Source organism: Phodopus roborovskii, unplaced genomic scaffold (genome assembly GCF_943737965.1).
Source record: "Phodopus roborovskii unplaced genomic scaffold, PHOROB, whole genome shotgun sequence".
NCBI lineage: Eukaryota > Metazoa > Chordata > Mammalia > Rodentia > Cricetidae > Phodopus > Phodopus roborovskii.
The window spans coordinates 2,138,400-2,156,394 of record NW_026126460.1 but is presented as its reverse complement, the minus strand read 5'-3'; the positions used below and the strand labels follow the sequence as shown (position 1 = coordinate 2,156,394).

The following is a 17,995-nucleotide window of genomic DNA, read 5'->3' as shown; positions in this document are numbered from 1 at the left end:
TTTTGCACAATCTCCTCTCCAATGTAAACACTTTATGTCTTCTTTTTCAATTCTTCATCATAAAAATTGCTCCTAGCTCTGGTCTAGCAGATGTATTCATTCCAGCTGTTGCTTTGTTCTGATGCTAATAGTTGTGGGAACTTGGTCCTTCTAGCTAGCATCTTAATACTTTGGTTTAACAAAATGTCCATGTGTCTGGTTTACTTTTATTTAATGTATCATTATTTTAAAATAAAGTGGTTAAAAGGGAAGGGGCAAAACTGTTATGAATTTCCTTGGGGTTCTTTGGTTGGCCATCAGCAGAGTTCCTGTAAGTCCATTAATTATGCCTGAAATCAGTGACTGGTCAAGTCCAGGGAGGCTGTCCTGAGGAAGAGAAGTTGCTGCTTCTCAGTAACCTTACAGGCATACTAAGTTAACAGACATCAGTCTGTGGCTCACACGAAATCAGTAATTACTCTTTCTGTGTCTGTAGAGCACGAGGACACATGCAGATGGAGTGGAGCAAATGAGTGGTTTGGGAGCTTTCTGTAGGCAGTTCTAGGCTGGCTGGCCTTGAGATCCAAGGCATTGACTAAAATTTGTAAGGAGTTTATTGTGGTTTTCTTTCCAAATTTTGTGTTGGCCCAGGCACCATAATGCCATGGTTTGAATGTGTATCCCCAAACATAACGTATTAAAAACATAATGCCTAAGCTTATTGGTTATTGGTGATTGTATTTAGAGATGAGGCTTTGGGAAGATAATTAGGATTGGGTCCTGGTGATGGTATTAATGGCTTTAGGAGGCCCAAGCTTGCTCATCTCACTTGACGATACTTCCTGCCATCTATGATGCAGCTGAGGAAGCTGATGCCTGCACTATTCTCCTGGACTTCCTGTATCCTGGACCATTGCCTCATGCACTGTTACCATTGAACTAACAAGTCATGGCTATTTTGTTACAGCAGGAGAAACACTCATCAAAACCCAGGCCTACAGAAGCCACATGGAGCCACAGACCTTGGGAAAGGGGTGAACTTTAATTACCAAAGCGCTGGTCTCAGCAAAGTCACCCTCTGCTTTGATATCCTTATCTAAAAACCAAATCTGGCATTAGTAAATCCTTGTGGTGGTAACAGGAAGACTGACTTGGGAACGGCATGGAGACAGACATCATCAATCTAATTCTTAAAGAGAATCTACACCAGAAAGCCAAGTTTCACAGTGACTAGGAGAAAAGTGTTTGATCTTTGCAAATAAAGTTCAAATGGTGGTGTCTGTTTAGTTTATCTTATAAAAAAATCTAGGTTATAATCACAAGTATAAGCTAATTGTTAAAAGGAACAAATAATAAGCAAAATCTTCAATTTTTAGAGGGTTGGAAGGACTAATTTCTTTCAAGACTTCTGACTTACATCAGGATATTATCATTCAGCCACTATACCAGGTTTCTGTCTTTTTCTGCTTCTTTTTAGTTCTGTGATCTTCGGATTGTTTTCCCTTTAGTTGTGAAGTGCTCTTGTCTTTCCAGGTTCTCTGGACTTGGTGTTTTACAATGATCCACAGAGTTCTTCATGGTTGCTTTCTGACTTGAGAATTCCTGAATATTTCAGTAGTTTATGCAGTTTCCTTTTGCTTTTCTGAGACAGGGTCTTCCTGTGTATCCCTAGCTGGCCTGGCACTCATTTTGTAGCCCTGGCTGGGCTTGAACTCACATCATCCCTCCTACCTCAGCCTCTCAAGTGTTGGGGTTTCATGCTTGTTGCAGCTTCACAGTCAGGGCACTGTTGGGACAGCTGGCTTTCTGCAGTGTGACTGTCATGGTGGACTTTGTCGCTGCTTGGAAGAAGCAGTTGGATGAGAATTGACTTGAAAAGTCTCCAGTGTTTGGTGATACATTTTGCTTTCATCCTCTACCCCCTACCGAGATAATGAGCCTAAACAATGAAGATGTAGATAAAAGGATTTTTAAATAAAAATCATTTGAAACAATTATGTTATCTAAGTGGTCTTTTTGGAAAAACATGTAGTGGTGATTTTTAAATCCTAGTACTTGTATTAAAATTTAAACTTGACATCAATAAGCAGGATCTTATTACTGAACAGAACTGTTCTCTCACTCACACACCATGTATTGATTTTTCATTTATTTTTTTTTTCATTCTTACACATGACTGTAGGATGGAGAAAACTCCTTCCTTCTCTCTCTCCTCCCTTCCTCTCTTCTCTCCCTACTTTCTCTTTCCCTTATATACTCCCTCCATCCCTCCTTCCTTCTCTTTTTGAGACAGAGTCCTACTGTGTAGCCCAGTCTGCTCTGGAGTTCGCCATCTTCCTACTTCAGACTCCACAGTACTGGGGTTACATGTGCCATCACACATGGCTAAGCTTCCTCGTTTGGTTTTAAGTTTCACATCATTGAGAATGGAGTCTTTTTTATGTGTGCTGTCCCTAGAGCTGAAACAGTACACTGTCCTTTGCAGTTGTCAGGTAAATGTCCAGTAGACAATCCAGCAGGCTTGGCACTCCACATTTATGACTAATCCCTAACTGATTGTTCCTTATTATTTTATTTCATCTTGCCCTTTCATTTCAGATGTATGTGTGTTAATGGTATGTGTATGATGTATGTGCATGTGTGTGTGTGCAGGTGTATGAAGACAAAAGCTGATTTCAAATGCCCTGTTCTGTTACATTGCACCTTTAGTTTCTTGAGACATGGTCTCTCATTGAACCTACTAGAGCTAGACTGGCCCCCTACAGTTTGAGCCCTCCCTCTTGTCTCTAATCCCACAACACTGCAATTCTAGGTACATCCAGGACCACACCTGACTCTTTATATGAACTTTAGGGCTTTAAACTTGACTGAGGAGCTAACTGAGCCATCTCCCTGGTCCTGTCCGACTTTTGTTTTTTCTGCTTTACTGTATCGTTTGTTAGCTTATGTAACAATGATAAATATTGGCAGGTAATCTCCGACATTGAAACTTAGCTTGTGCTTGGTAGTTTCTCTATGTGAGGTGGGGAAGCCATTGAAGGATCTAGCATAGAGAGTAACGTAAGCTTACACTTGAGTGGTTTCCCTTTGGCTGCTATGTTAAAGCTAGCCAGGGATGTATCACACAGCACTCCCCTCTCGCCCTCCAGAAACACAGGCAGACAATCCTGCCTTCCCAACACAAAAGTGTTCTGCCCATTGAGTCTCACTTGATTCTGTTCATTTTAAGGAAAGAAGATTCTACCTCATTGTTAATTCTGTCTTTTGATATATATGGCTGTGTGATGGATTGTGTCAGGTTGTGTTTGTTGGAAATGGGCTATGTGGCTACAGGATAGTCAGTCCAGGGGGCTGGATCCTTTGAAGGACCAGTGTAAGATGACAGATACTTAACAGGCCTCCTTGCTGTCTCTTCTAAAGTACTTGGCAACTTTGTAACTTTTGGGAAGAAGACTTTAAGGCATAGATATGAGGCAGAGACAGGAGTAAGAATTGCTAGGTTTCAGAAGGAGAAGAGGCAAGACTGTTGGTTCCTATGCTTGGACTGGCCCTGAGGCTCCTGGGCTGCATTGAATAAAGTTTCTGTCAATTAGAATTGCAACTTTAAAATTAAGAGTGCTTGAGATTCAGTTCTCTCCATGTTTTTGCTTTTTTGGAGGCTCCAGAAGGGGCAGGGGAAGTTAGTACTGGAACATGATTTGTAGTCCAGGCTGGCCTCTAACTCAGAGATTTGGTGTGGGCCACAATCACCTGGCTACAAAGTATTTCTATATGTACCTTGATGTCTCAGAAACATGAACTCTAAAAGATACATTGCTAGGCAGTGGTAGTGCAGGCCTTTAATCCCAGCACAATGGAGGCAGAGGCAGGTAATCTCTGTAAATTTGAAGCCATCCTGGTCTACAGAGCTAGTTCCAGGACAGCCAGAGTTGTTACAAAAAACAAATAGACAACAACAAAACCATTATATTTCCTATATGGGAAAAATTGAAGTTTTCAAGTAGTTTTGTAAAATTTCCTCATGGTATTGCAAGCACTGCTGTTTTATTTCTTTTATAATTGATATAATCTGTGAGAGTAAAGCATCATAGGGAAGATTCCAAACCCCAGCTGAGCCCTCCAGGGACACATTGGCACAGTCTATTTTAATTAATGCTCAGGTCATTGTCAGGCAGAAATTGCATTTGGGTATTTGTCTTATTCTTGCTCCTATAATTTCTGGCGGTCCTGGCCCAGGTGTAAGATGCTTGGAACATACTTGGATGTTTCTCTCTTAAATCCTCCCAGAAGGCGACTGCTTTCTTCAATTTTGTCACTGTTTCTGGGATTCTATTGTCACTTTGATTGCAGATCCAATCTGTTGTGTTCTTCAAAAACAACAACAAAATCCTGATTTGTGGTGATATATTATTTATGATTTATTAAAGCTTACCTGAGGATTCAGAAAACAAAGTCAGCCACAAGCCATAAAAAGCAGGCACACACCTTTAATCCCAGCAGCCAGAAGCTAGGAGGTGGTGGTAGACCCCTTTAATCCTAGGACTCCTGGATTGAGAGGGATACAGATCTCTCTGAGGTCAAGGCCACCCGGGGATACACCAGATTGAATCAGTCTAAAAGAATAACAGATCACACGCCTTTAATTCCAGCACCAGAGGGTGTGAAAGATAGAAGCAGGGTCTTCAGTATTGAGTAGAAGGCATTCATTCTCCAGCCACACTGAGGAGAGGCAGCAGTCTGATCCTTGGTGGAGAGCTCGTGGAGATAGAACGGCCCTTTCAGCCTGAGACAGAGGTGAGAGCTAGTGGCCTTCTGCTCTGCTTTTCTGGTTTTCAGCTTGAAGTTTGAATCTCAATATCAGTCTCTGTTTCTTTGAGTTTTCATGTTACACTGATTTATGTTTCTTTTTCCTGTCACTACAGCCCATTCTTCCCAGGTATGACTGTAGTGTCTATGAACATTTATGGCTGTTGTATGCATGCTGGAAGCCAGGAGACATGGGGAAGAGGAAGGAAGCAGGGAATGTCTACTGTCTTCTGCTCTCTGAGGCCATCCTGAACTAGCCAGCACTTAAGGGAATCAAGATACATGATTTTCATATTTGAGACAAGGCCTTACTGTGTAGCATAGGCTGGTCTTTATTTTTCTGTGTGTAATTTTTGTCATTATAATATAATTATATCACCTCTCGCTGCCCATATTGATCTGGCTCTTACAGTCTATCTACCCTGTCTTTCAATGATCTCTGGGCCATATGAGTAGGAGTTGTATTTTAGGTGTAACATTTGGGACTAGGCTCCACAACTTGGTTTCTGTTTGTTGTAAAGAGAAGTTTCCTTGATGATACGTGAAAACGATCCTTGTCTGTGAGTATAAGGGTTAGCCTGGTCTTGCATTTATAATCTTCCTATCTCAGACTCCCAGGTAGTTGGAATTACAGGCTTGTAGCACCAGACAAACATTAGATTTTCTGATTAATATGTACTAATTGCAAAACTAACTACATTGACTGCTGGGTATGTGGTACCTAATTTTAATCCTAGAACTCAGGAGATAGAAGCAGAGGAATTATGAGTTCAAGCCCAGGCACAGCTCCTTGTTGAACTCCATTGTAACCTAGGCTACCTGAGATCCTGTTCCAAATATACAAAACCAAATCAACCCAGAAGCAAAACCACCATTTCTGCCAGGTTTGTTTTTCTTTATGACATTTCCATATGTACATATAGTATACTTTGATCATATTATGTCTGGCCTCTTCCTCAAATAGTCCCACTTCCACTTTCAATTGCGGTGTGTGTGTGTGTGTGTGTGTGTGTGTGTGTGTGTGTGTGTGTGTGTGTATCTATTTCCACACAGGAAAGAAACCATGTGCTATATCTTTCTGGCTTATTTACTTTAATGGGATGATCTTCTGTTCTGTGCATTTTCCTTCAGATGACATCATCCCGTTCTTTGTGGCTGATTAAAGCTCCAGCTCTAGCTGCTTCCCATGGGATATACTTACACACGTCCAATCCATCTAACTTCTACAGCCCATTAAGTTTAATTCCATGAAATAAATGAATATATTGAAGCAGTGAAGTTTATACTGCCATTGCTTTATCAATGTGGTACTTATAATTAACTTCTGTATTCTATATATTTTATATCTAAGCTTTGAGGTAGAAGCTAGAGGAACTTCCCAGCATAGGAACTTCCAAGACTTGCCAGTGTCCTGGTCCTTTATTCTGCTCTGGGAAAAACCTTCTCAGACTGGATATCTTCATCTTACAGGAGAGTATGATCCCAAATTAGAGAATTAGAGACTTGACTAAAAAGCTGTCTTCCTGCCAAGATGCACCAAGAAGGACTCTGGCAGATTAAGGAATCCATTGCCTACTCTCGGGTTACATCAGCTGGCTCAGCGATGCTTTTCTCTGGGCTGTATGGAGATGCTGGCAGCAAGTTGGAAGGAAGAGAGCTGTGTTTCACTCTGTGTGGAGCCCTCAGGGGCCCTTACCCACATGTAGCCATTGATTGCTTGGAATGTGGTTAATCTATCCTGTGTTTTCAGTAAGACAAATCCTCGGGGGGGGGGGGGGGGGGTAATGCTTCACTCGCATTCTTTTTTTATATTTATATTTATGCATATATATTCAGCATTTATATTAATGCTGAAATAACATGGTGTATATTGAGTTAAAATAGATTGTTAATAGTTCTCCTTGTTTTGTGTTTGTAATGTAGTTTCTAGAAAATGTAAAATTATACATGTGGATTGCATTATATTTCTGTTAGGCAGTGATGTCTTTCTGTCTAACAGAACATACTGTTCTGTTATAATCCTTCGCCTGTCCTATGTGATCTAACCTGTTTTTAATTTAGTTATTTTGTCCGATTGTATGTCTCCTCTTTCCTACCTATTTTTCTTTCAGGTTTTATTCATGCAACCAATACATTCTGAGTTTTTGTTTGTTTGTTTGTTTTTGTTACTGTGGCAATACTATAAATATGCAAAAACTCCCTCTCATCCTAAACTAAAGGCAAACTAGCTGAGCTCTGTATCCATCCACATTCCTCTCTCCATGCTGTTTCTTTACTTTGAGTTACTCTTTTAGGGAAAGGGCTTCCTTTTATCATCCTAGCCTCCTTCCTCAAACCTCAACAGTCTGGCTCTTACAAATTATGTTCACTAGCCTATTAAAAGCATTTCCCCCAAGGTCACCAAGTGCCTAGGTTCCTTGGTTCCTTTACCTTAGCTGTGATATCTATCTCCTGGGAATCCCTCCTCTTTGACCTTCGGGGTCTCCTCTTTTGTTTGTGTCTGGGCCCTGGGAGTCAATCTCTAGGAACATTAGTGTGCTAGGAGCCAAGTATGGGTTTACTGGTGTCAGCTACAAGTGCTACCTATCCCTCCCACTCCAGAGACTTGCACTTGAATTTCTTGGCTGTTTTCTCATCTGCTTCATGGCCCCTGGAGCCTGTTTCCCTTTCCTTCCCATGCCGTCTTCTTGGTAACTTCTCCATCCCCATGCCTCCAACCAGAATGTTCTCCATACTTTTCATCTAAGGTCTACCTCACACATTGTCTGTCTTCCTCTCCCTTCCCCCCATGCTCCCCCCCATCAGTTTTCTTGTTTCCAAACAACTGATGATGCTCTCAAGCTGAATCCACAGTATTCTGGGGTCTCACTTTGGATTGTGGCTATCATATTGCTTTGGAAATCATACAAAACTTTACAGATATGAGGTTGCCACCATGCTGATGCTTCACAGCTTATTTGTTGCTTTTTTTTTTTTTTTTTTTTTTTTTGCACATTTGTTGGGACAGATTGTGTGTGTGTGAGAACTGACATTGGTAGCATACTGAGCTCTTTCATATATGAGCTTTTGGTCTCCTCAAAAATCTCAAGTTTCTAGAAGGTGAGAGCCATACCATATGTGATAGGAAGGAGATGATCTGGAAAAAAAAAAAAAGAAAGAAAATTCCCTTAGGTTTTATTGTTTAGTATCCCCTCTGGCCTGATATTCACATAGTAAAACATGCTTCATACATGTCTTCCAGATTCCATTAAAGTGATAAATTCACATATCTCCAGTTGTTTTTACTTTTCTACTGAGATATATCATGTAATGTGTTTGGGTTTTGATTTTTTTGTTTTATGTCTTGGTATAGTGTAGAGTCCCATGGGTGGGATACTTGTCTGTAGTGAGATTGTCTTTTGTTCTTTCTTTCTTTCTTTCTTTCTTTCTTTCTTTCTTTCTTTCTTTCTTTCTTTCTTTCTTGATACCTTCCACATGGGAGGTGCTCAGTATGCATTCTCTGTTGGGGAGAAAGTCAAGCCTCAGCCTTTAGTGCTGGCTTGAGCCCTGGAGAACAGCACTTGTCTGGGGTGTGAGCCCCAGACAGGTTTCTTGGTAGTTGAGTTTCTCTGTGCTACAGGGCTGTTCTGTTTCTGACTGGTAGGGAGGGTACTGGCAGCCTGTTCCCCCAGTAAGTAATAGACAGGGGTTGAGAGATAAGAGTATAGGGGAATCATGGGAATGTTCAAATCAGTTCTGTTTGGTGAAATTAAAGTAGAATGGAGTAATGTGATAATATTAGTGGCTAAACTTTATTGAACACTTAGTTTATGCTAGACATTGTTTTAAATTCATTTTTTTCTACAGTAGTTAACATAGTTTTCACCAAAGTCCTGGGGATAGGAGTTAATGACAGTAGGAAAACAGAAGGCACTGAAATAAAATGTCAGTGATTACAGAGTGAATGAATAGTAGAGGCATGACCAAAATCCAAGCTTTGGATCTCATTCCCAAATGCACAATGATAATCCATTTCTCTCTCGGTTTAAATAGGGGCAATGCCAAAACACACAATTCAGTCTTGTGTCTGTGTCTTTTCATTTGTTTCTAGAGCAGAATAATTGTCAGTAGTTGGTCTGTTATGTTTTTAAGCTACCAAGGCTCTGGCCTATTTCTTTCAGGAAAACAGTTTTTTTTATGTATGACATGCCTTTGCTGTATCCTGCAATGTGTTAGGAGTCAATTATTTATAGTTCTTGCTGGAGCTGATGTGGCATTTGACTCCCTGAGTTTGTAAAGAAATAATGGCTTAGGGAAATCCACTGAAATGGAAGTGGTGAGATTCGGACCCATGTTTTAGGCTACATAGTTCAGATATGCAACAGCCATAGGTATACAATGATGCTGGAGTTCCTGCATAAACCAACCAAAGCAGAAGTGTAAATGTGAACAAGCATGGGGACTTAATGCCATTATCCCAGAGAAACAGAGTTGTCTGTTCTTATTTTTGTCCTTTTCACACAGTTTCTTGCCTACCAATCCAATTTATTTTACAATTACTTACTTATCTGCTGAGCATCTCACTGCCAAGTTATTTTGACTCAAGGAATAGTGCTCAAACCATGAGATCAGCTTCATGGCAGAAATTACTTGAATATATTTGCAAGTACAATAGCAGTATTAATGGAAACCAGAGCACTGTGATGGCTAATGTTGGTTGTCAACTTGATGCATCTGGGAAGAGAGAAGTGTTTAGTGATGGCTTCTATTGCTGGGAGGAAACACTGTGACCAAAAGCAAGTTTTGGAAGAAAGGGTTCATTTTGCTTACACTCTATATCAGTCCATCACTGAAGGAAGTCAGGGCAGGAACTCAAGCAGGGCAGGAACCTGGAGGCGGGAGCTGACGCAGAAGCCATGGAGCAGTGTTTTTTACTCCCCATAGCTTGCTCAGTCTGCTTTCTTATGGAATATAGGATCACCCATCCAGGGATGGCACCACCACAGTGGGTTGGGCTGTCCCACATCAGTCACTAAGAAAATGCCTTATATCTGGATCTTTTGGAGGCATTTTCTCAATTGAGGACCCCTACTTTCATATTACTCTAGCTTGTGTCAAGTTGACATAAAACTGGCCTGGACAGGAACCTCAATTGAAAAATAGCTTCTGTCAAACTGGCCTTTGGGCATGCCTGTGGGGCATTTTCTTGTTTGCTAATTGAGGTAAAAGGGCCAAGCACACTGTGGACAGCAGCATCCCTGGTGAGTTGGATGAGCCTGAGCTATATAAACAATGTTTCACCATGAGCCAGGGAGCAAGGTAGTAGCCAAAGGTAGTAGCTAGCCAGTATTTCTCTCTGGTCCCTGATTCATTCAATTTCTGCCTTCACATTCATGCTTGAGTTTCTAACCTGCCTTCCCTTGCATGGTGGACTTAAACCTCTAAGCTGAAACTGAAACAAACTATTCCCTCCCCTAGTTTTTTTTTTTTTTTTTTTTTTTTTTTTTTTGTCTGTCATGTTGTTTGTCTTCATAATAGAAAGCAAATCAGAACAGGTATTTTACCAAATAGTATAAAATGGATGGAGAGATGGGGAAAGTGAGGGAGCCCTTTCTCCCCCTTTCTCTGCTCACAGTCAGCATCCAAGGTTGGGAGCTGCAGTGTGATTTGGCGCTGGAGGGGAGCTAGCTGGTTTGCTTTTAACTAGAATCTCACACTAACTTCTCAGGAGTCAATGGGTTATTTTAAATGATTTATATGAAAGATTCCAACAGAGACTGATGGTACAGAATAAATGTTAAAACCTACAAACATACGAGTGGATTATTGTTTGGAAAGGGTGTGCAAGAGAAGCAGATCATTCTATATGAAGCCAGCAGGATCTGAGTAATGTAAGGTGAACCCATGAGCAAGGAGGGGTAGGTACTAGAAGGCAGAACCTCACGGGTACTGGACAAAAGCACAGGTATCTTACATAGAGTCTCATAGGCAGCTGGAAGACTGCCAGTCAGCAAGTGAGGCTGGATACAAGGGCTACCAGGGAAGTCCTCTCCTTGCTGGAGACCAAATGGGAGCCTAAGGAAAACACTAATCATGATCCAGGTGGTAAGAATGGCTTGTACCATTGGGCACTTCAGGGTGACAAGATGCAGGCTCAGAAGAGAGACTGCAGATTTAAGTCACACCGTGGAGTCTGGAGGATAAAGATGCTCACCATTCTTCAGTTAACAGTGGAGCCCACCTGCTGTCCTCCTGACCCCATTGTGGATACCAGAAATTAAATAGCAACAAAGCATGAAAATCACTGCTTTTGTGAAACATATTCTTATTGGGGGAATGGACAATGGCCAGATGAGTAATCAGATGGCCAGTCAGATCTTAGAGAAACATAAAGAGGTATTTCCAGGATGTTACCATTCTGTGTATAACACCAGCCCTCTGTATCTAGGTGCAGAGGTGACATTTGATCAAGCTCCCAAAAATGACTTCAGTGAGCTATGTTTCTCATGGCAAGGAAACCCAAGCAGTGAATGTTACACCAGTAGCCTATATCAACTGTGTTTAGCATGTATCTTGCTGGATGAAAATTTAGTTGCAGAAGGCGATAAATAACACGTGTGGGATAGAAAGTCAGAGAGGGTGCTGGAATATGTGTGGATGCATAGATCTAAAAGGGATGCTAGAAAAAAAAACTTCTTCCTCATTTTTTTTGGAGAAGCTATGCCAAAGGAAACTGGGAGCCACAGGTGTGTGACTGCTTGGCCATCATGCGGCCTGTGTCTGTAAAGAGTTATTTCTGGTATCATCTGGTGACAGTAGGGTGGTGTTGTTTATTTCCAGAGCAGATTATTGCATACTGGGGTGTTGATAAACTCTCCTTTAAGCTTCATGTCTGGGATGCTTAATCCGAATTCCTCAACTTGCAACACTAATATTTTATGCTTGTCTGTCTCTTGCAGCATTGTAGGAAACCAACCTCAGAGAGGCAGACAGTATGGCTAGCTCAGCCCGGGAGCATTTGCTTTTTGTGCGTCGTCGAAATCCACAGATGCGGTACACACTGAGCCCAGAGAACCTCCAGAGCCTCGCAGCCCAGAGCTCAATGCCCGAGAACATGGCTCTACAGCGAGCCAACAGTGACACAGACCTGGTGACTTCCGAGAGCCGCTCCAGCCTGACTGCCAGCATGTATGAATACACGCTGGGGCAAGCCCAGAACCTCATTATCTTCTGGGACATTAAGGAAGAGGTAGACCCCAGCGATTGGATTGGACTCTATCACATAGGTGAGTCAAAGCATGTGGCTCACCCTAGATTTTCACTCTGAATTTGAAACGTTTTGTGTTTTCTGCTGGCATAAAAAGAAAAAAGTTTTTTTTTTAGACACAAATAGACAAAGCAGATTCTGGGAGCTTTCTTTCTTCCTCAGGAGGAAAGGCAACTGTGGCTTATATGCATCATGTGGTTCTATTTCTATCAAATTAAATGTCAAACTATGCAAGCACCATAGTATTTTCTTTACAGGTTTTCATTGCCCTTGAGACATAGTCATGTGACTGTCAGAAAGAGGGAGGTTATTAACAGCTGCAAAAACTGTTAAATTGATATGAAAACAGTGTTTTTTAAAGGTTGACGTTCTCTTAAAACAGTCTACTTGTTTTGATAAAACAGTCCCAGCTTTGTTCAGCCGTGTTCTTAGGTCAATGAGCGATGAATGAAACATCCCAGAAAATAAAAGTTAGTATTATTTGAAAGCAAAAACCAAACCTATCAATTAACCAAAAATAAATTTTAAATCTAACATAAAAATGAAAATTTCATGTTACTCAAAGTTGGAAGATTTAGTTTCTGAATGAAGGATATTACTTTAAAATTGACATCTGATATTGTTTGCAATGTAAGTTACTAGTCAAGCATCCTTTCTGTTGTTTAATGAGTCAACATGGAGAAGTAACATGTTGAAGGCCCATATAGCTAGGGCTTCTTAGACAGGGCCAACCTTGCCCCCTAGAGGACACTGGGCAGTGTGTGGGGACAGTTTTGACTGCTGCATTTTTGTCTTTAGAGGGATGAGGCTAAGAGGTGTTCCAGGGCACAACATGTAAGAGTGACATCTTCCCTAAGAGTCACCTGGTTGCAAATAGCAGCAGTGCCGCTTTGAGAAACCTGCTTTAAGATGCACCTTGCTGAAGTTTTGTTGGAATGTTAAAACCATGAAACTTGGTTTTTTTTGGCAAAAAAACTAAAATAGCAAAATTTTCAATGAATCAATAGCTCCCCCATCATAACCAAAGTGGTGGTGGCAAAAGTCTTTAAGTTGCATATTTTCCTTAGGTGTACTTAATTGTATAGTGAAAGTGAGTAAGGTAAACAATTTAAAGTTCTTGTTCATATTATTCTGACCATAAAAGAGCTTGCATTTTTTTGGGGGGGGGATGTCAGTCTCCTTTGGGCTCCATAAAAACTCTGTGTTTACTTTTCTTACAAATTTTTTCTTTTTTCATTTTAGATTAATATTTTATATGATGTTTCTTTGAAAATATAATTAATCTTTGCTTTCTCATGTAAGGATAATTTTTATATATGTGTGTAACAGTCTGTAAGATGCTACAATCCTGCTGGTATTATTTAATATTTTCTCATCTTTTCTTTTTGTTACTCTACTCAAACTGTTATGTTTTCCTGTCTAATCATGAAGAACTAAGGAATCAAAGCAAGGTGACAAAGAACACATGTTCTTTTGATAGAGTATTTTTTCTTTAATTTTATATAACAAAGCCGACTAGATGATAGCAAACAACACTATTTGGGAATTTGGGCGTCGTTCTTTCCAAACTACTTCCTGCTGGTAAGGCGCTGTTTGGGGGATTCGAAGAAGATTCAGATATCCTAGCTGTAGTCTGTAGGGCTGTTTTGTCCAGCTGTTTGGAATGTAGGATCAGCTTGTACTCTGTTTCAGGCGGTCTGGTGTGATCAAACCACATTAGTCTGGAAGGAATCCACATCTTTTCATTTTCTGTGGAAAAAAAAGAAATCTTTTCCCGTACTTGTTCTTAACTTAAATTTTGGAGTAAGCTTTTTTTTTTTTTTTTTTTTTTTTATATTATTATTTTACATGTCGATCCGTTCCCTCTCCCTCCCTCCCTCCTCCCCCAGCCCTCCCTCCCTCCTTCCCTCCCTTTTGCCCTCTCTCCCTCTCCCTGCACTCTAACACCCTCCCCTCCCAACCCCCCACCAATACATATGTGGGGTGCCATCAGTTGGGGTCATGTAGATCTGACAGGTCCTGTGGTGGGACTGGGTTCTCTCCTATCTCTAGAATAAGGCAGTTATCCCTCCATGGGGGATATGTTTGCGAAGTCCTTTTGTGCACCAGGGATACATCCTGGCTCCACTGTCTGGGTCTCTTAGACTGCTCAGACCTTCTGGCTGAGACCCATATTCAGGGGAGTCCGAGTCAGACCTCTGTTGGCTTCCCAGCTATCAGTCTAGTGGCCCTTAGCTCCTCCTTGTTCAGGTAAGCTAAGAACACATGTTCTTGTGAAGAGTTACATTTCTTGAATTAACCCACCGACTAGAGATAGGAAAGCAGGAGGTGGGAAGTAAATCTCTTGTAGGTGTTAACTGTTTTTCGAGAAACTGCTACATGGTACTCACATAAATCACTGCTGCTTTGAGCCGCCGCGTGTGGAGGACCCTCCCCACCCCCAGTCCTGATCACTTTATGTTTGCTCTTTATATTGGCTTCCATCAGTGTGACTATGACACATCTGTGTGATTTTCATTTTAGTTATCTTGGTTGGAACATACGAAGTCTATGCTAATGCTTTTGCCATTTTTTCTTAACATTTCTAACTATTCTTTTTCCTCAGACCTAGACTATATTAGTTCACGTTGTTCTGCAAGGTACTTGTGGTTTTGATCCATTTTTTAGTGATCTATTTTCTCCATGATTTTCACATTTCATAATTTATTCTTATCCATCTTCCTGCTCCTCCTTTTCCTCTTTCTCTTCCCCCCAACACACATCACACACACACACACACACACACACACACACACACACACCCCACACACACACACGTTGGATTGGGAACAGGGTCTCATGTGTCCCCCACCCCACCCCACACACACACCACACCACACACACACACACACACACACACTCACACACACACACACACACGTTGGATTGGGAACAGGGTCTCATGTGTTCCCCCCCACTCCCCCACACACACACACATTGGATTGGGAACAGGGTCTCATGTGTCCCCCCACACACACACCACACACACTCACACTCACACACTCTCTCACACACACACACACTCACACTCACACTCTCTCTCTCTCACACACACACACACTCACTTACACACATTGGGTTGGGAACAGGGTCTCATGTGTCCCCCCACACACACACAACACACACACACACACACACACACACACACACACACACACTCACTTACACACATTGGGTTGGGAACAGGGTCTCATGTGTCCCAGGGTAGCCTGAACTTACTGTGTAGCTGGGAATTATTTTTAACTCCTGACTCTTCTTTCGCCCTCACCTCCCAATGCTGAGCTTACAGCAGTGGGCCACCACACAGGCTCTATTCATCTATCCTCAAGTTGATTATCTTTTCCCCTTTTTCTTCTGTTGTCACTCCCACTTGGTGAACTTGAACTTTTCAGATATTTGACTTTTAACTTCTAGAATTTTCATTCAGATCTCTAGGCAGGACAGAGTAGCAAGAAGCAATCATCTCAAACCTCTAAAGGGGTGGGACGAACACAGCCTACGATGTGCATTGAAATGCCAAGTGAGAAGCCCGAGATATTTGGTATTCCTGCACACACTGTTAATCTTAGGAGATCTTCCACAGTAAACCGTCTTAAAAGGCATGGGTGCCAGGTCTGTGGCCTGCAGTGTGATTTATTTCTGGAGCTGCAGGGCTGCTGCTGTATTTGAAAGGGGGGAGGGCAGTGATTTAATTTACCTGAGTTCTCAAACCAAGTGGACAGAGACCTGGCTTTAAGCAGAGGTCGTCATTTCCATTCAGGGGTGGAAGGGACTCTTTCTCCCTTACTTCTGGGGGAGAATAGGCAAGGATAGGCACCCCATGTAGAAAGTGGTAGGAGGCATAACAGTGACTTTAACTGATACAATATCCTACTGTGTCCTATTTAGCCTGTTCAGTCTGTTTAATGCTATGTGTATGTATGCTTTCAGGGCTGATCATTGGTACTGAGTAACCAATTGGTGTGGTCTTCCTTGGAGAGGCTGTTTCTCCCATTCTCATCATTCCTTGTTTGCTTTTTGTTCTTTCTGTAGGGCTGAGGTCTTATGGGCTTTCCTGCATCTATTGTTGTCCTTGTTCAGGTCACATTTGGATAGCCATGTTGGTGAGACTTTGTGGGCATATCTTCTGATGTTACTAGGAGACACAATCTCATAGAAATCTCCCTGATACTCTGCCCTCACTTCTGTAATGCTTCCTGAGCTTTAGATATGGGAGTTGTTTTGTAGATGTATCCATTGGGACTGGGCTCTACGGCTTTGTGTTTTTGGTTGGTTGTGGTTTTCTATAATGATCTCTGTTGCACAGAGACGTTTCCTTGGTGTGGGGTGTAGAAATCTTTGGGTATAAGGACAAATATTTAGAATGCACTTGGACATTATGCTAGTTTAGTATTTTTGTGGTTATAGTTTTGCCCCTGTTATCCATGACTTCAATAGCCCTGGGTAGTTGGATAGATTTTCAGTAGAGCTATTGTTTCCCTTTTGTTAAGTGGGTCATACATCCAATTAGACAGCTGTAACCAGCCAAAATATATGTGCCCACTATTGCACCCTTCCGGTTATCATGTCATGCTGGCCATTGATGTGATTCACACATAGTATAGCTGGGTAGGACTATTAGTTTCTTTCCTCCTTTGGAAGCTTGCATGGTGCCTTCTGTCACCATAAAATCTCATTCTTAGGGAGGGGGCTTTCAGGCAAGTTCTACCTAGGGAACCTCTGGGTCCTGAAGTACAGGGTATCTTCAGCAATAGGGACTTTCCTTCCACCTCTGAGAGGGGAAGCTACCAAGGGAAATAGCAATACTCTATAATATTTTGGGAGCCTCTTGGACAGCCCTGACTGTCTTAGTTAGAGTTTCTATTGCTATGAAGAAACATCACGACCACTGCAACCCTTATAAAGGGAAAACATTTAATTGGGGTGGCTTACATTTTCAGAGGTTTAGTCCGTTATTTGGTGTGACATGGTGGTGTGCAGGCAGACATGGTGCTGGAGACAGAGCTGAGAGCCCTATATCTTGACCCACGGTCAGCAAGAAGTGGTCTGAGTGTCACACTGAGGGAAGCATAAGCAAAGGAGACCTCAAAGCCCAACCCCACAGTGACACACTTCCTCCAAAAGGCTACACCTACTTCATCAAGGCCACACCTCCTGATAGTGTCACTCCCTATGAGCTTATGGGGGTCAATTACATTCAAACTACCACACTGACCAAAAGAGGGCTTTTAATGTCTAGTTTTGTTAGATGGTCTTTGGCTCTTTGGGGGAGCATTGTCAGCCCTGATTAGAAATTTTCATTTAAACTATATATGTATATTTACATTCAGACATGGATAATATAAATTTATTTCTAAGTAAATAGTCAACAGTTTGATTCCTTATGACTTTTCCAGACATCTTACTGTTGTTTTCCTCTCTTCCTTCCTTTTGTATTTCCCTGTCTCCTCCTCCCTAATTAGAGACCTTCTCTTTTTCCCATTTTTCTAATCAGATCACTTGTACCCTGCTATTCTTCCCACTCCCTCCTCTCCTCTTTTTACTTTCCTGGTTTCTCTAGATACTCCAAGTTCATCACACCTGATTTAGAGATAGGAGCCTCAGATGAGTGAGAACATGTGACGTTTGTCTTTCTAGGTCTGGGTAACCTCACTCAATATGATCTTTTCCTGTTTCATCCATTTACCTACAAAGTTCATGGTTCCATTGTTCTTTACAGCTAAACGGTATTCAAGAAGTTAGTTGTGCCACATTCTCATTATCCAACCATTGGCTGAAGGGCATTTAGATTGTTTCTATTTCCTAGCAATTGTGACAGGGGCAGCAGTGATCATTACTGAGTAAGTATCTGTGGAGTACGATGTCCTTTGGATATATGTCAGGGAGTGTGGTACAGGTGGGTCATATGGAAGATTTCTTTTTAGC

General features: G+C 41.6%; 1 protein-coding gene across 2 annotated transcripts in view; it reads left to right on the top strand.

Moving 5' to 3' along the window:
* The window catches only part of Hecw2 (HECT, C2 and WW domain containing E3 ubiquitin protein ligase 2), a 331,621-nt gene that overhangs the window by 125,190 nt on the left and 188,436 nt on the right, over positions 1 to 17,995 (top strand). For both annotated transcript variants that reach the window (XM_051190202.1, XM_051190203.1), the window contains exon 2: positions 11,724 to 12,050. In XM_051190202.1, coding sequence (XP_051046159.1) covers positions 11,759 to 12,050 — 292 coding nt within the window. In that variant the 5' untranslated portion in view covers positions 11,724 to 11,758. The remainder of the gene's footprint in view (positions 1 to 11,723; positions 12,051 to 17,995) is intronic.